The 19,543-nt window shown below is 28.4% G+C and overlaps 1 protein-coding gene across 1 annotated transcript; it reads right to left on the reverse strand.

The window, feature by feature from the left end:
- Positions 1-4,488: 4,488 nt before the first annotated feature.
- Positions 4,489-19,523, reverse strand: LOC135129044 (uncharacterized). Its single transcript, XM_064056124.1, has 9 exons — positions 19,386-19,523; positions 6,351-6,720; positions 6,072-6,290; positions 5,813-6,024; positions 5,362-5,763; positions 5,251-5,313; positions 4,872-5,203; positions 4,755-4,817; positions 4,489-4,704 (listed from the first exon to the last, which is right to left on the reverse strand). The coding sequence occupies exons 1-5, from the start codon at positions 19,430-19,432 to the stop codon at positions 5,703-5,705; spliced, it is 909 nt and encodes a 302-aa protein (XP_063912194.1). The 5' UTR covers positions 19,433-19,523; the 3' UTR covers positions 4,489-4,704; positions 4,755-4,817; positions 4,872-5,203; positions 5,251-5,313; positions 5,362-5,702.
- Between the last annotated feature and the right edge of the window lie 20 nt (positions 19,524-19,543).

Here is a 19,543-nt window from a genome sequence, read left to right on the forward strand (position 1 = left end):
AAGGATTCTTTGCCTTATTTTTGAAAAAAATTGAAAGAATCTCGGGTACTCCCGGAGCCTTATTTTGGAAAGAATTTGAAGGAATCTCGGAGACTCCGAGTGTCTTTTTTAAAGAATTTGAAAAAACTCAGGTGCCTCTGGTGTCTTATTTTTGAAAGAATTTGTATGAATCCTGGGATCCTTTGGTACCTTGTTCTTAGGACAATTTGAAAATGTCTCGGGGATTCTTGGTGTCTTATTTTTTTAAGAATCTCCAGGACTCTTTGTATATATATTATTTTTGAAAAAAAATTTTAATGAATGTCTTCTATCACTTTTTGATCGAATTTGAAGGAATTTGGAGAACTTCAAGTGTCTTGTTTTAAGAGAATTTGAAAGAAGGAGGCCTCTAGTGTTTTATTGTTGTTGAAGATTTTAGAAGAATTTCTGTTGTCATATTTTTTAAAGAATTTGAAAGAACCTCAAAGAACCTTGGTGTTTTGTTTTTAAAAGACTTGTGGGATCCTTGTGTATTATTTTGAAAGAATATCGGGAGTGCCTGGTATCTTGTTTTTGAGAGAATTTGGAAGAATCTAGAAAACCCTTTGTATCTTTTTTTTTCAAAATTTGAAAGAATCTCGAGTATTCCTGAAGCCTTATTTTGAAAAGAATTTGAAGGAATCCCGGGAATTCCTAGTGTCTTTTTTTAAGAATTTGAAAAAATCTCAGGGGCCTCTGGTGTGTTATTTTGGAAATAATTTATAAGAATCTCGGGACCTCTTGTCTTTTATTTTTAAAAGAATTTGAAAGATCTTAAGGACTTCTGGTGTTTTAATTAAAAAAAAAAAAAAAAATCACGAAGGTCCCTGGTGCTTGTGTGTATCTTATTATTTTAAAGAATTTAAAAGAATCTTAGGTACAGCTAAAGTCTTGTTTCTGAAAGAATGTCCAGCCCGTTCGTATTTCATTTTTGAAAAAATTTGAACCACTTTTCGAAAGAATTTGAAGGACTCGAAGTGTGTTTTGAAGAGAATTTGAAAGAATCTCGAAGGCGTTTGATGTCTTATTCTTGAAAAATTTGGAAGAATCTCTAGCGTCATATTTTTTAATGAATTTGTAAAAATCTCGAAGAATCTTGGTGTCTTGTTTTTTAAAGAATCTTGTGGGACCCTTGTGTATTATTTAGAAAGAATTTCAAAGAATCTCAGGAACTCCTAGCATCTTGTTTTTGAGAGAATTTGGAAGAATCTAGGAAACACTGTTTTTTTTTTCAAAATTTGAAAGAACGTCGAGGATTCTTTGCCTTATTAAAAAAAAAAAAAATTGAAAGAATCTCGGGTACTCCTGGAGTCTTATTTTTGGAAAGAATTTGAAGGAATCTCGGGTACTTCTACTGTCTTTTATTGTTTATTCAAGGGCCTCTGGTGTCTTATTTTTGAAAGAATTTGTAAGAATCCCGAGACCCCGTGTTTCACTTTTAAAAGAATTTGAAAGATCTTGAGGGTCTCTAGTGTTTTTATAAAAAAAATAACCTAAGTAAAAAATCACGAAGGTCCCTGTTGCTTGTGTGTATCTTATTATTTTAAAGAATTTGAAAGAATCTTAGGTACACCTGAAGTCTTGTTTTTGAAAGAATTTCCATACCGTTTGTATTTTATTTTTGAAAAAATTTGAAAGAATGTGGGGCACCACTTTTTGAAAGAATTTGGAGGACTCCAAGTGTGTTGTTTTGAAAAGAATTTGAAAGAATCGGGGAGGCCTTTGATGTTGTATTCTTGAAAAATTTGGAAAAATAGCTAGTGTCATATTTTTTAATGAATTTGAAAGGACTTTGAAGAATCTTCGTGTCTTGTTTTTAAAAGAGTCTTCTGGGAACCTTGTGTATTATTTTGAAAGAATCTCGGGAATTCCTGGTATCTTGTTTTTGAGAGAATTTGGAAGAATTTTAGGTACCACTGAAGTCTTGTTTTTGAAAGAATTTCCATACCATTTGTATTTTATTTTTGAAAAAATTTGTAAGAATGTCGGGTAAGTACCACTTTTTGAAAGAATTTGGAGGACTTCAAGAGTGTTGCTTTGAAGAGAATTTGAAAGAATCTCGAAGGCCTTTGATATTTTATTCTTGAAAAATTTGGAAGAATTGTCATATTTTTTAATGAATTTGAAAGAACCTTGAAGAACCCTGATGTCTTGTTTTTTAAAGAATCTTGTGGAACCCTTTGGCCTTTGGAAACAATTTGAAATAATCTCAGGAACTCCTAGCACCCTGTTTTTGAGAGAATTTGGAAGAATCTCAGGAACCCTTTGTGTCTATTTTTTTTTCAAAATTTGAAAGAATCGAGGATTCTTTGACGTATTTTAGAAAAAAAATTGAAAGAATCTCGGGTATTCCTGGAGCCTTATTTTGGAAAAAGTTTGAAGAAATCTAGGAGACTCCGAGTGTCTTTTTTTAAAGAATTTGAAAAACTATGGTGCCTCTGGTGTCTTATTTTTGAAATAATTTTTATGAATCCCGGGATCCCTTGGTATCTTGTTCTTAGGACAATTTGAAAATATCTCGAGGATTCTTGGTGTCTTATTTTTTAAAGAATCTCGACTATCAATGCTCTCTTGTTTTTGAAAGAATCTTGGTAAGATAAGACTGATTTTAGCAAATGACATCCTCTAAGAAAAGACAGGGTGGGTGGGTGGGGCTAATACTTGGTAAGATAAGACTGATTTTGGCAAATGACATATCTTCTGACAAAATAGAGGGCGGGTGGGTGGGGCTAGTACTTGGTAAGATAAAAATATCATGAATTTTTACTTGTGATTAATCAGTGCATTCAATTTTTGAATTTTTTTAAGCGTAGATTGGACCACTTGACGAACTAAAATAAAATTTTCATCCCAGAGCAAATAAAATAAGCCCAGGAAACAAAGCCGAAACTGATTTCTGGCGATCGAAGTCTACAAAAAAAATGTCTCCAACTAATTTTCGGAAATATGTAGTTGAAAAATGGTTGAAAATGTCAAAAGTGGCAAAATCAGTCTTATTTTATCAAATACTAGCCCCGCCCACCCACCCTCTGTTTTCTTAGAGGGCATGTCATTTGCCAAAATCAATCTTATCTTATCAAATACTAACCCCGCCCACCCACCCTCTATTTTTTAGGAGATATGTCATGTGCCAAAATAAAACTTATCTTAGCAAGAACTAGTAAGTACTACCCTCTGGGAGAATAAAGGGCGGGTGGGCGGAGCTAGTACCTGTTAAGATAAGACTGATTTTGGCAATTGACATATCCTCTGACAAAATAGAGGGCGGGTGGGCGGGGCTAGTACTTGGTAAGATAAGACTGATTTTAGCAAATGACATCCTCTAAGAAAAGACAGGGTGGGTGGGTGGGGCTAGTACTTGGTAAGATAAGACTGATTTTGGCAAATGACATATCTTCTGACAAAATAGAGGGCGGGTGGGTGGGGCTAGTACTTGGTAAGATAAAAATACCATGAGTTTTTACTTGTGATTTATCACTGCATTCAATTTTTGAATTTTTTTAAGCGTAGATTGGACCACTTGACGAACTAAAATAAAATTTTCATCCCAAAGCAAATATTTGGAAAAATCTCGGGGATTTTTTGCCTTATTTTTGAAAAAATTTGAAAGAATCTCGGGTACTCCTGCAGCCTTATTGTGAAAAGAATTTGAAGGAATCTCGGAAACTCCGATTGTCTTTTTTTTTAAGAATTTGAAAAAACTCAGGTGCCTCTGGTGTCTTATTTTTGAAAGGATTTGTATGAATCCTGGGACACTTTGGGACCTACCTTGTTCTTAGGACAATTGGAAAATGTCTCGGGGATTCTTGGTATCTTATTTTTTATAAGGAATCTTGACTAACAATGGTCTCTTGTTTTTGAAAGAATCTCCATAACCCTTTGTATTATATTTTTGAAAAAATTTGAAAGAATGTCCTGGATCACTTTTTGAAATAATTTGAAGAAATTTGGAGGACTCCAAGTGTCTTATTTTAAGAGAATTTGAAAGAAGGGGGCCTCTAGTGTTTTATTCTTGAAAAATTTGGAAGAATCTCTGTTATCATATTTTTTAATGAATTTGAAAGAACCTCGAAGAACCTGGGTGTCTTGTTTTTTAAAGAATCTTGTGGAATCCTTGTGTATTATTTAGAAATAATATGAAAGAATCTCAGGAACTCCTAGTATTTTGTTTTTGAGAGAATTTGTAAGACCCTTTGTGTCTATTTTTTTTTTTTTTTCAAAATTTGAAAGAATCTCTAGGATGCTTTGCCTTATTTTTGAAAAAAATTGAAAGAACCTCGGGTACTCCTGGTTCTCGCAAAATTTGTCGAAAACAAACGTTTTCTATTTAATCAAAAAGTACTCAGTACTTTTTGATACTTTTTTTTCAAAAGTACTGAGTACTTTTTGATTAAGAAAGTACTCAGTACTTTTTGATTGACAAGTTAGTGAAAAAGTCGGTGCAATCTGATACAGGCAATGAATACAAAATCACAGATATGAGATTTATTAAGATATGGTTGATTATAAGTATAAAGAAAAAATTAAATTACGCACAAGGACAAAATTGCCTTGAAGTCATGTTAATAAGATCATTAAAAATTAAAGTTGTACACCTGTATTGGTATGTCACGTGAGGTTCCTACACATTTTATCACGAATTAGTTGTTCTTTGATTGTTGTTCGTATTTGGACCCATCAAACCAGCTGAAAAGTAGTTCTTATCGTTTTAAATAAAGAATTATGTAAATAAGTACCTTCTTCGACAACCTCAGGGGGTATACCTAAGTAACTGTCGCCCTTGGCAATGAAATAGTAACCTAGAAAGATTTTTCTTATGGCTCACACATATATCCTTTTATTTTTTTATTTACCTCCACTTATCATCTGCAGTGTCTGCCGCTTCACTCTTTCATACAAAATCAATAGCACCAACATACACAACAAAAATATAGATGAAATCGGAAGAAGCACTATAATATACAGTTCCATTTTGGGAATTTAAACGAACGCTTTACAAAAACTCCATTTTTATTGCGTCAAACAGTATCAGTACACTTAGAATTAGTTCTATCTAATTACCCTTATCTTTTATCTCTAATGATAAAAAATTAACAGCGATGAAGCGATTAAGAGAATGAGTCAAAATTTTATAGCTGACTCGCTATGTTACTGTTAGCGGTATCCAGGTGCGCCGTTAGCCCCACTAAAACCAAAAATTAGAAAAAATATAATTGGTCACTGAAGTCGTACTTAGCTCAGCCGTTTCTGGAGACACACCCAGAAAGCTTCCACGGTTCCAAATGAAGTAAAAACCTGTCGGATTAGTGTGAACATTTCAACAAACAGAGTTTCAATACGTACCATCTTTTATCATTTTTTTGTATTTTCTTTTCGCTTTTATGTACGCCCACAGTATGACCACCATAACTATGAAATATATCCCCGAAATGGGTAACATAATGGTTAAATACGTGTTCATTGTGGATTAGGAAGTCGGTGTTAATAACACAACAAAAACTAAAGCGACTCGGAATTGATAAAGTGGTTTTTATCTTCGATGGGAGAATCGTAGCGATAGATAGTAATTTAGAGCAATTATATTGAGTTTTTATTTGTTTTGTTTAAGTATTGACACACATTGTAACTTATTTTTGTTTTATTTATTTTTTGGAGTAACAATAATATTTCATAGGAGTTTCTGCTTATTTGGCCAGTTCGTCTGCTCGCTTAGCCGCCGCCTCCACGGCACTCATCACATGCCCCCTTCAACACACAATTAACCCTTCAAAACAACCCAATTCTAAGTACTAACCTCACAGCACCCCGTTCCAGAGCGTGTATTCCAGCAATGGTCATCCCCCCAGCCGAACACACCTCGTCTTTTAAAATCCCCATGTGTTTATCAGTCTCTAGGACCATTTTCGCCGCCCCCAGAACAGTCTGAGCGGCAAACTTAGTCGCCATTTCTCTGTGAAGACCCATGCGGACGCCACCATCTGATAGCGCCTCTATAAACAAGTAGACCTGAAATTGTACGTTGTGTAGGGTGGATAAGCCGTCCAGAAACATACAAACGCAGGCCCGCTACTCGAAATCGCCGCTAGAGCGTTGATCATTTTTTCCGGCAGCTGTTCACAAAGTCCTGTCACTTCTAACAGTGACTGGATGAGAGAAAGATCGTCTTGGGTTACATTGTGGCCGGGACAGTATATAGTGCAACCTTCGCCCACGACCATGGGTGTGTTGGGCATAACTCGGACCACCCTCGACCCAGAAAAGTGCTGGATTTTCTAGGTAGTAACATTTCCCGTGAATTGCAGTTGCAGTATTGGTGGATTTTTAAATATTACCTCTTCCAGTTCGTTCAGTTTAATTCCCGCCAAAATCGACAGGAAGAGTTTATTCTTAATGGGGCGGTTTTTCGAGTCTTGGATAATCTTATCCAGGATTTCGTTCAGTAGGTGGGGTTTTACGGCCAAAAAGATTATGTCGGCTTTTTCGGCTACTTCTGAGTTGTTGGTGGTGATGTTGGCACCGGCGTCTTTCCACACTGTCAAATTTTGGATGTAGGGGCTTGACACAAAAACCTGGGAGTAGTCGATGAGGCCTTTTTGTTGGATGCTTCTGCAGAGGGCTTTCGACATGTTGCCGTCCCCAATAAAGCCCAGTTTCTTTTTTATTTTGATGGGTGGGATGGTGCATAAGGTTCGGACGTTTTGGCTGCAAAAAAACGTCCTTAAGCGAATGTATTTTGTTTTTTCGAATTGGCTTTTTTAATTTTTCGATTTCTTAGTTTTCCAATTTTGTGATTTCCCGATTTTTAAATTTTACATTTTCGAATTTTTTATTGTTTGATTTTTTGATTTTGCGATGTTTTAATTGTTCAATGTTTTAAATGCTAGATTTTCAATTTCTCGATTTTTGATTTTTCATTTCTTCAGTATTTCTATTTTTCAATTTTTTCAAATTTTTACGTTGCTGAATTGTCAATTTTCCGATTTCTCAATAATTAGTCTATTTTTGATTTTCCCATTTGTCAACTTCTCAAACTTTCGATTTTTTAGTTCTTTAATTCTTTTTTCGACTTCGCTTTTTTGGTTTTTCGATTTCTCAATTTTCCAATTTTTGGATATTTCTTTCAGTTTTGGGATTATTCAATATTTCGATTCTTCGACTTTCCGATTTTTCGAGTTCTGGATTTTCCGATTTTTATTTTCTGGATTTTCGGTTTTTCGTTTTTTAAACTTTAAATTTTTCGATTGTTTTATTTTTCGATTTCTCAATTTTTCAACTTTTCGATACATATTTTAATTTTTCAATTTTTAATTTTCAATTTTTTGGATTTCTTTCAGTTTTGCGATTTTTGAATATTTCGATTTTTAGACTCCTGGATTTTTTGATTTTTCTATTTTTTACTTTTTCGTTAAATTGTAGCTTTTTCAATTTTTCGACTGTTTTATACTTCGATTCCTCAATTTTTCAACTCTTCGATGTTTTAATTTTCAATTTTTAAAATTCTAGATTTTTCGATTTCTCGAGTTTTTTGTTCTTCTATATGCATTTAAATTTTTCAATTTTCCGTATTCTTAAATTTTCGATTTTCCAATTTTTCAATTTTGTGATTTCTCGATTTTTCAATTTTGCGATATTTTAATTGTTCAATGTTTTAAGTACTCGATTTTCGTTTTCTCGATTTTTTATTTTTCAGTTCTTCAGTATTTCTATTTTTCAAATTTTCAAATTTTGACGTTTCTGAATTGTCAATTTTCCGATTTCTCCATAATTAATCTATTTTTGATTTTCCCAGTTGTTTAATTCTTTTTTCGACTTCGCTTTTTTGGTTTTTCGATTTCTCAATATTTCCAATTTTTGGATATTTCTTTCAGTTTTAGGATTATTCAATATTTCCATTCTTCGACTTTTCGAGTTCTGGATTTTTCGATTTTTTTTTATTTTTTGGATTTTCAGTTTATCGTTTTTTAAACTTTAAATTTTTCGATTGTTTCGATTTGTCAATTTTTCAACTTTTCGATACATATTTTAATTTTTCAATTTTTAAAATTCTAGATTTTTCGATTTCAAGAGTTTTCAGTTCTTCTATATTTCAATTTTTCAATTTTCCGAATTATTAAATTTTCTATATTCCAATTTTTCTTTTTTAAAATTTTTCAATTTTTCAATTTTGTGATTTCTCGATTTTTAAATTTTAGATTTTCGAATTTTCATTGTTTGATTTTTTGATGTGTAGATTTCTCGATTTTTCAGTTTTGCGATGTTTTAATTGTTCAATGTTTTAAATGTTAGGTTTTCGATTTCTCAATTTTTTTATTTTTCAGTTCTTCAGTATTTCTATTTTTCAATTTTTCAAATTTTGACGTTGCTGAATTGTCAATTTTCGGATTTCTCAATAATTAATCTATTTTTGATTTTCCCAGTTCTTTAATTGTTTTTTCGACTTCGCTTTTTTGGTTTTTCGATTTCTCGATATTTCCAATTTTTGGATATTTCTTTCAGTTTTAGCATTATTCAATATTTCCATTCTTCGACTTTTCGAGTTCTGGATTTTTCGATTTTTTATTTTTTGGATTTTCAGTTTTTCGTTTTTTAAACTTTAAATTTTTCGATTGTTTCGATGTGTCAATTTTTCAACTTTTCGACACATATTTTAATTTTTCAATTTTTAAAATTCTAGATTTTTCGATTTCAAGAGTTTTCAGTTCTTCTATATTTCAATTTTTAAATTTTCGATATTCCAATTTTTCTTTTTTAAAATTTTTCAATTTTTCAATTTTGTGATTTCCCGATTTTTAGATTTTAAATTTTCGAATTTTTATTGTTTGATTTTTTGACGTTTGGATTTCTCGATTTTTCAATTTTGCGGTGTTTTAAATGTAAGGTTTTCGACTTTTCGATTTTTTTATTTTTTAGTTCTTCAGTATTTCTATTTTTCAATTTTCCAAATTTTGACGTTGCTGAATTGTCAGTTTTCCGATTTCTCAATAATTAATCTATTTTTGATTTTTCCAGTTCTTTAATTCTTTTTTCGACTTCGCTTTTTTGGTTTTTCGATTTCTCAATATTTCCAATTTTTGGATATTTCTTTCAGTTTTAGCATTATTCAATATTTCCATTCTTCGACTTTTCGAGTTCTGGATTTTTCGATTTTTTATTTTTTGGATTTTCAGTTTTTCGTTTTTTAAACTTTAAATTTTTCGATTGTTTCGATGTGTCAATTTTTCAACTTTTCGATACATGTTTTAATTTTTCAATTTTTAAAATTCTAGATTTTTCGATTTCAAGAGTTTTCAGTTTTTCTATATTTCAATTTTTCAATTTTCCGAATTTTTAAATTTTCGATATTCCAATTTTTCTTTTTTAAAATTTTTCAATTTTTCAATTTTGTGATTTCTCGATTTTTAAATTTTAGATTTTCGAATTTTTATTGTTTGATTTTTTGACGTTTGGATTTCTCAATTTTTAATTTCGCGATATTTTAATTGTTCAATGTTTTAAATGCTAGATTTTCGATTTCTCGATTTCTTGATTTTTCAGTTCTTCAGTATTTCTATTTTTCAAATTTTCAATTTTTGACGTTGCTGAATTGTCAATTTTCCGATTTCTCAATAATTAATCAATTTTTGATTTTCCCATTTGTCGACTTCTCAAATTTTCGATTTCTCAGTTCATTAATTCCTTTTTTGACTTCGCTTTTTTGGTTTTTCGATTTCTCAATATTTTCAATTTTTGGATATTTCTTTCAGTTTTAGCATTATTCAATATTTCCATTCTTCGACTTTTCGAGTTCTGGATTTTTCGATTTTTTATTTTTTGGATTTTCAGTTTTTCGTTTTTTAAACTTTAAATTTTTCGATTGTTTGGATTTGTCAATTTTTCAACTTTTCGATACATATTTTAATTTTTCAATTTTTAAAATTCTAGATTTTTCGATTTCAAGAGTTTTCAGTTCTTCTATATTTCAGTTTTTCAATTTTCCGAATTTTTAAATTTTCGATATTCCAATTTTTCTTTTTAAAAATTTTTCAATTTTGTGATTTCTCGGATTTTTAAATTTTAGATTTTCGAATTTTTATTGTTTGTTTTTTTTGACGTTTGGATTTCTCGATTTTTCAATTTCGCGATATTTTAATTGTTCAGTGTTTTAAATGCTAGATTTTCGATTTCTTAATTTTTGATTTTTCAGTTCTTCAGTATTTCTATTTTTCAATTTTTCAAATTTTGACGTTTCTGAATTGTCAATTTTCCGATTTCTCAATAATTAATCAATTTTTGATTTTCCCATTTGTCGACTTCTCAAATTTTCGATTTCTCAGTTCATTAATTCTTTTTTTGACTTCCCTTTATTGGTTTTTCGATTTCTCAATATTTCCAATTTTTGGATATTTCTTTCAGTTTTAGCATTATTCAATATTTCCATTCTTCGACTTTTCGAGTTCTGGATTTTTCGATTTTTTTATTTTTTGGATTTTCAGTTTCTCGTTTTTTAAACTTTAAATTTTTCGATTGTTTCGATTTGTCAATTTTTCAACTTTTCGATACATATTTTAATTTTTCAATTTTCCGAATTTTTAAATCTTCGATATTCCAATTTTTCTTTTTTAAAATTTTTCAATTTTTGAATTTTGTGATTTCTCGATTTTTAAATTTTAGATTTTCGAATTTTTATTGTTTGATTTTTTGACGTTTGGATTTCTCGATTTTTCAATTTCGCGATATTTTAATTGTTCAATGTTTTACATGCTAGATTTTCGATTTCTCGATTTTTTGATTTTTCAGTTCTTCAGTATTTCTATTTTTCAAATTTTCAAATTTTGACGTTGCTGCATTGTCAATTTTCCGATTTCTCAATACTTAGTCTATTTTTGATTTTCCCGTTTGTAAACTTCTCAAACTTTCGATTTTTTGTTCTTTAATTCTTTTTTCGACTTCGCTTTTTTGGTTTTTCGATTTCTCAATATTTCCAATTTTTGGATATTTCTTTCAGTTTTAGCATTATTCAATATTTCCATTCTTCGACTTTTCGAGTTCTGGATTTTTCGATTTTTTTATTTTTTGGATTTTCAGTTTCTCGTTTTTTAAACTTTAAATTTTTCGATTGTTTCGATTTGTCAATTTTTCAACTTTTCGATACATATTTTAATTTTTCAATTTTCCGAATTTTTAAATCTTCGATATTCCAATTTTTCTTTTTTAAAATTTTTCAATTTTTGAATTTTGTGATTTCTCGATTTTTAAATTTTAGATTTTCGAATTTTTATTGTTTGATTTTTTGACGTTTGGATTTCTCGATTTTTCAATTTCGCGATATTTTAATTGTTCAATGTCTTACATGCTAGATTTTCGATTTCTCGATTTTTTGATTTTTCAGTTCTTCAGTATTTCTATTTTTCAAATTTTCAAATTTTGACGTTGCTGCATTGTCAATTTTCCGATTTCTCAATACTTAGTCTATTTTTGATTTTCCCGTTTGTAAACTTCTCAAACTTTCGATTTTTTGTTCTTTAATTCTTTTTTCGACTTCGCTTTTTTGGTTTTTCGATTTCTCAATATTTCCAATTTTTGGATATTTCTTTCAGTTTTAGCATTATTCAATATTTCCATTCTTCGACTTTTCGAGTTCTGGATTTTTCGATTTTTTATTTTTTGGATTTTCAGTTTTTCGTTTTTTAAACTTTAAATTTTTCGATTGTTTCGATTTGTCAATTTTTCAACTTTTCGATACATATTTTAATTTTTCAATTTTTAAAATTCTAGATTTTTCGATTTCAAGAGTTTTCAGTTCTTTTATATTTCAATTTTTCAATTTTTCGAATTTTTTAATTTTCGATAGTCCAATTTTTCTTTTTTAAAATTTTTCAATTTTTCAATTTTGTGATTTCTCGATTTTTAAATTTTAGATTTTCAAATTTTTATTGTTTGATTTTTTGATGTGTAGATTTCTCGATTTTTCAATTTTGCGATGTTTTAATTGTTCAATGTTTTAAATGAAAGATTTTCGATTTCTCGATTTTTTATTTTTCGGTTTTTCAGTATTTCTATCTTTCAATTTTTCAAATTTTGACGTTGCTGAATTGTCAATTTTCCGATTTCTCAATAATTAATCTATTTTTGATTTTCCCATTTGTCGACTTGTCAAACTTTCGATTTTTCAGTTCTTTAATTCTTTTTTCGACTTCGCTTTTTTGGTTTTCCGATTTCTCAATTTTCCAATTTTTGGATACATCTTTCAGTTTTAGGATTATTTAATATTTCCATTCTTCGACTTTTCGATTTTTCGAGTTCTGGATTTTTCGATTTTTTATGTTCTGGATTTTTAGTTTTTCGTTTTGTAAACTTTAAATTTTAGATTTTCGAATTTTTATTTTTTTGATTTTTTTGGATTTCTCCATTTTTTACATTTTAATTTTTCAATGTTTTAAATTTTAGATTTTTCGATTTTTCAGTCCTTCAATCCATTTGTTGATTTTCCCATTTCTCGACTTCCCAAAGTTTCGTTTTTCAGTTATTTAGTTCTATAATTTTTCGATTTTTCGATACTTCAGTTTCGGGGATTTTTTAGTATTTTGACTTCTCGATTTTTCGAGCTTTGAATTTTTTGGATTTCTCGGTTTACAATTTTTTGATATTTGATTTTTTCAATTTTTATACATATTTAAAAAAATAAAATATTTGTTTATTTTTCAATTTTTCGATTTTTTAATTGTTATCTTGGTTTTTCGATTTTTAAAATTTTTCGACTTTTCGCTTTTTAGATTTTCCGATTTTCAAGTTTTCGATTTCTCAATTTTTTCAACTTTTCAATTTCTGATTTTTTAAATCTTTTGATATTTTAATTTTTGGATTTTTCAAATTTTTGATTCTTCGGTAATTCAATTTTTCGGTTTTTGGATCACTGAAACCTGTTTAGGCAATAAAATTCGCTAAATCAAATCCTATAATTTTTCGAAAAATCTGAATTTACTTACCTACGATCAATTTTTTGATATCACAATTTTTCGTTTCCTAAATTTTTCAAGTTCTTGATCTTTATTTTTCATTTTCCCGATTTTTTAATTTTTATCTTCTCAGTTTTATCACATTTTTTCGGTTCTTCATTCCCTTTATTTTTTCAAGGTTTCTTTTGATTTTATAGTTTTTCGTTTATTTAATTTTTAAATTTTTCAATTTTCGAATTTCCAGTTAAACGATTTTCCGATCTCTTTAATTTTCAATATTTCATTTTTCTTGATTTTACGTTTTTCGATTTTTTACTTTCCCAATTTTAATATTTCGAATTATGAATTTTTCGTTTCTACAATTTTCCGTTTTTTAGATTTTTCAAATTTCCATTTTGTACTTTTTCCTTTTTTCATTTTTGAGTTTTCAATCGTTTTTGCAATTTTTTCCATTATTTTTTTTCAAAAACTGAAAAAACGAGAAGTTGCAAATCGAAGGACTAAAGAAAAATTTAAAAATTGAAAAAGTACGAATAAAGAAGCTTAAAAATCGAAAAAAAAATTAATGAATCGAAAAATTGGAAAGAAGAAAAGTGAAAAAATAAATCGAATCGTCAAAACTGCAAAGTCAAAAAACAAAGCAACTGTGACATTGGAAGATCGAAAAATTGAAAAATCCTAGAAATGAAAAACTGAAAAAATTTTATAAATAATAATTACATATTTAAAATGAAAAATTGCAAATAAACTGAAGAAAAAAAAACTAACGCATGATCAGAAACGACTGAGTCTGTTGGCAGTACTTTTTAAACAAAAATGTAAAATTTCACATTCAAAAAAGCAAAATTATAAAATCCGAACGGGTGGGTGGGCGGGGCCAACATTTGCCAAGATAGGGCTGATTTTGGCAAGAGATATACCCTTTACATCTTAGCAGGTATTAGCCCCGCCCACCCACCCTCTCCTTTCTTAGAAAGTACGTCATTTGCCAAAATCACTCTTTAGCAAGAACTAATAAAAATTGAAAAAGTGCAAAATTATGAAACTCAAAAATTGAAATTTGGAAAATTGGAAATCGAAATTTTGAAATATTAAAGATCAAAGAGTTATAAAATTGAAACAATGAAATTTGAATACCTTTAAACACGGAAAATTGTAAAATAATTAAACTGAACAATCAATAACTTGAAATATGAAAATTTAAATTAAAAATAAAAAAATTGAAAATTTATGAAATAATTATAAAATTGGAAAATTTGATGACTGTAAAATCAAAAAATTATTAAAATATAAAAATGAAAATTGCATTTAATAAAATCGTAAAATTAAAACTTCATTAAGTTGAAAAATCAAGAAATTGGAAAATCTAATAAGTGTAAAATCAAAAATTGGAAAATCTAAAAATTTTGAAATGGAAAAAATTCTAAAATTTAAATATCAAACACTTGAAAAATGGAAAATCGTGAAATTGGAAAATCGGATAATTGAAAGCTTGGTTTAAAACTAACCCGCCCACCCGCCCTCTATTTTTTAAGGGTACGCCATTTGCCAAATTCAGGCTTATCTTAGAAGAACTAGCCCCGCCCACCAGCCATCTATTTTCTTAGAGGGTACGTCATTTGCCAAATTCAGGTTTAATTTAGCAAGAACTAGCCCCCCCCCCATACCAAAACAAAAGGGTGGGTGGGCGGAGCCAATATTTGTCAAAAGATAACTGATTTTGCCAAGTGATATACCCTCTACCCTCTATTCTCTTAGAGAATGGATCATTAGGCAATATCAGTCTTAACTTAGCAGGTATTAGCCCCGCCCACCCACCCTTCCTTTTCTTAGAAAGTACATTATTTGCCAAAATCACTCTTATCTTAGCCAGAACTAATAAAAATTGAAAAAGTGCAAAATTATGAAACTCAAATGTCAAAAATTCGAAAGTTGGCAATCGAAATTTTGAAATATTAAAGATCAAAAAATTATGAAATCGAAACAATTAAATATGCATACCTTTAAAGACGGAAAACTGTAAAATAATTAAACTGAAAAATCAAAAACTTGAAAAATGAAGATTGAAATTAAAAATAAAAAATTGAAAATTCATAAAATTATGAAGTTAGAAAATTTGATTGTAAAATTCTAAAATTATTAAAATGTAAAAACGAAAATTGCATTTTACAAAATAGTAAAATTAAAACTGCATTAAGTTGAAAAATGAAAAATTGGAAAATCTAAAAATTTTGAAATGGAAAAAATTCCAACATTCAATCAAATATCAAACCCTTGAAAAATGAAAAATCGTGAAATTATGAAATCGGAAAATTTGATGATTGTAAAATCGAAAAATTATTAAAATATAAAAATGAAAATTGCAAAATTATAAAATCGTAAAATTGAAACTTCATTAAACTGAAAAATAAAGAAGTTGGAAAATCTGATAACTGTAAAATCAAAAATTGGAAAATCGAGAAATTTTAAAAAGGGAAAAATTCTAAAATTCAAATATCAAACAATTTAAAAATGGAAAATCGTGAAATTGGAAAATCGGATCATTGAAAGCTTGGTTTAAAACTAACCCCGCCCACTCTCCCTCTATTTTTTTTAGGGTACGCCATTTGCCAAATTCAGCTTATCTTGGTAAGAACTAAAACCCCGCCCACCCACCCTTTATTTTTTTAGAGGGTATGTAATTTGCCAAAACCACTCTTATCTTAGCAAGAACTAATAAAAATTGAAAAAGTCCAAAATTATGAAACTCAAAAATCAAAAATTTGGAAAGTTGGAAATCGAAATTTTGGAAATATTAAAAATCAAAAAATTATAAAATCGAAACAATGAAATTTGGACACCTTGAAAGACGGAAAATTGTAAAATAATTAAACCGAACAATCAAAAACTTGAAAAATGAAAATTGAAATTAAAAATAAAAAAATTGTAAATTTATAAAATTAGAAGATTTGATGATTGTAGAATCGAAAATTTATTAAAATGTAATAATGAAAATTGCAAAATTATAAAATCGTAAAATTGAAACTTCATTAAGTTGAAAAATCAAGAAATTGGAAAATCTGATTACTGTAAAATCAAAAATGGGAAAATCGAAAAATTTTAAAATGGAAAAAATTCTAAAATTCAAATATCAAACACTTTAAAAATGGAAAATCGTGAAATTGGAAAATCGGATAATTGAAAGATTGGTTTAAAACTAACCCCACCCACCCTCAATTTTTTTAGGGTATGCTATTTGCCAAATTCAAGCTTATCTTGGTAAGAACTAACCCCGCCCACCCACCCATTATTTTCTTAGAGGGTATGCCATCTGCCAAAATTACTCTTATTTTAGCAAGAACTAATAAAAATTGAAAAAGTCCAAAATTATGAAACTCAAAAATCAAAAATTTGGAAAGTTGGAAATCGAAATTTTGAAATATTAAAAATCAAAAAAATTATAAAAGCGAAACAATGAAATTTGGACACTTTTAAAGACGGAAAATTGTAAAATAATTAATCTGAAAAATCAAAAACTTGAAAAATGAAAACAAATTAAAAATAAAAAAATTGAAAATTTATAAAATTATGAAATTGGAAAATTTGATGATCGTAAAATCAAAAAACTATTAAAATGTAAAAATGAAAATTGCAAAATTATAAAATCGTAAAATTGAAACTTCATTAAACTGAAAAATAAAGAAGTTGGAAAATCTGATAACTGTAAAATCAAAAATTGGAAAATCGAAAAATTTTAAAATGGAAAAAATTCTAAAATTCAAATATCAAACACTTTAAAAATGGAAAATCATGAAATTGGAAATCGGATAATTGAAAGCTTGGTTTAAAACTAACCCCGCCCACTCGCCCTCTATTTTTTTAAGGGTACGCCATTTGCCAAATTCAGCTTATCTTGGTAAGAACTAAAACCCCGCCCACCCACCCTTTATTTTCTTAGAGGGTATGTAATTTGCCAAAACCACTCTTATCTTAGCAAGAACTAATAATAATTGAAAAAGTCCAAAATTATGAAACTCAAATGTAAAAAATTTGGAAAGTTGGAAATCGAAATTTTGGAAATATTAAAAATCAAAAAATTATAAAATCGAAACAATGAAATTTGGACACCTTGAAAGACGGAAAACTGTAAAATAATTAAACCGAACAACCAAAAATTTGAAAATAAAATTTAAATTAAAAATAAAAAAATATTGAAAATTTATAAAATTATGAAATTAGAAAATTTGATTGTAAAATTCTAAAATCATTAAAATGTAAAAACGAAAATTGCATTTTACAAAATAGTAAAATTAAAACTTCATTAAGTTGAAAAATCAAAAATTGGAAAATCTAAAAATTTTGAAATGGAAAAAATTCAAACATTCAAATATCAAACCCTTGAAAAATAAAAAATCGTGAAATTATGAAATCGGAAAATTTGATGATTGTAAAATCGAAAAATTATTAAAATGTAAAAATGAAAATTGCAAAATTATAAAATCGTAAAATTGAAACTTCATTAAACTGAAAAATAAAGAAGTTGGAAAATCTGATAACTGTAAAATAAAAAATTGGAAAATCGAGAAATTTTAAAAAGGGAAAAATTCTAAAATTCAAATATCAAACACTTTAAAAATGGAAAATCGTGAAATTGGAAAATCGGATAATTGAAAGCTTGGTTTAAAACTAACCCCGCCCATCCGCCCTCTATTTTTTTTAGGGTACGCCATTTGCCAAATTCAAGCTTATCTTAGTAAGAACTAGCCCCGCCCACCCACCCTTTATTTTCTTAGAGGGTATGCCATCTGCCAAAACCATTCTTATATGAGCAAGAACTAATAAAAATTGCAAAATTGCAAAATTATGAAACTCAAATGTCAAAAATTTGGAAAGTTGGAAATCGAAATTTTGGAAATATTAAAAATCAAAAAATTATAAAATCGAAACAATGAAATTTGGACACCTTGAAAGACGGAAAACTGTAAAAAAATTAAACCGAACAACCAAAAATTTGAAAATAAAATTTAAATTAAAAATAAAAAAATATTGAAAATTTATAAAATTATGAAATTAGAAAATTTGATTGTAAAATTCTAAAATTAATAAAATGTAAAAACGAAAATTGCATTTTACAAAGTAGTAAAATTAAAACTTCATTAAGTTGAAAAATCAAAAATTGGAAAATCTAAAAATTTTGAAATTGAAAAAATTCTAACATTCAAATATCAAACCCTTGAAAAATGAAAAATCGTGAAATTATGAAATCGGAAAATTTGATGATTGTAAAATCGAAAAATTATTAAAATGTAAAAATGAAAATTGCAAAATTATAAAATCGTAAAATTGAAACTTCATTAAACTGAAAAATAAAGAAGTTGGAAAATCTGATAACTGTAAAATAAAAAATTGGAAAATCGAGAAATTTTAAAAAGGGAAAAATTCTAAAATTCAAATATCAAACACTTTAAAAATGGAAAATCGTGAAATTGGAAAATCGGATAATTGAAAGCTTGGTTTAAAACTAACCCCGCCCACCCGCCCTCTATTTTTTTTTAGGGTACGCCATTTGCCAAATTCAAGCTTATCTTAGTAAGAACGAGCCCCGCCCACCCACCCTTTATTTTCTTAGAGGGTATGCCATTTGCCAAAACCACTCTTATCTTAGCATGAACTAAAAAAATTGAAAAAGTGCAAAATTATGAAACTCAAATGTCAAAAATTTGGAAAGTTGGAAATCGAAATTTTGAAATATTAAAAATCAAAAAATTTTAAAATCGAAACAATGAAATTTGGAAACCTTCAAAGACGGAAAATTGTAACATAATTAAACTGAAAAATCAAAAACTTGAAACATGAAAATTTAAATTTAAAATAAAAAATTGCAAATTTATAAAATTACAAAATTGGAAAATCTAAAAATTTCGAAGTGGAAAAAATTCAAAAATTCGAATATCAAATGAAAAATCAACATTTCAAAGTATTCAGTTTGCAAATCTTGATTTAATCAATAAAATAAACTGACTTAGTCATTAATTTTTTCAGACACCTGTATAAGCAAATCTAAAAAACATTAATGCAGTGATAAATCACAAGTAGTAAATAATAAACTCATTATATTTTGGACACTTTAGATAGGATCTATTCGGCAAAATTTTAAGCTGACGTCATCAATTTTTGGAGGGGATAAATAAATATATTTTGATTATTGGTGGGGATGATTAGACAAAGTTTGGTTAGCGTTTAACGATCTACGTGATATTAAAAATATATGTACACAATAACTGTTTGACATTAAAGAATTATACAAAATCAGACTGTATCCAGTTAGTTTTTTTTTGGGGTGTGTAAAATAAACTGCAACAATTACACACATTTCCACACTTCGACGAAATTAAAACAAAAACCGGTTGAAATGTAAACCTAACTAAGAAAATGACAAACACAAATACTCACGTTAAACCATTCCTCGAAATTTTTACAATAACGTTGAGCAGAGTCATTTTAACTATTAACTATTGTTACACAATAATTAGCAATAACCCGTTAATGTTGCTCTAAGTGAGGTTAGTTTGACCATGCTAAACGTCCAGTCGTCCCGACGTCGACGTCCT

The sequence above is a fragment of the Zophobas morio genome, unplaced genomic scaffold (genome assembly GCF_036711695.1).
Source record: "Zophobas morio isolate AGI-343-1 ecotype UQ-CSIRO unplaced genomic scaffold, CSIRO_AGI_Zmor_V1 ptg000014l, whole genome shotgun sequence".
Classification (NCBI taxonomy): domain Eukaryota; kingdom Metazoa; phylum Arthropoda; class Insecta; order Coleoptera; family Tenebrionidae; genus Zophobas; species Zophobas morio.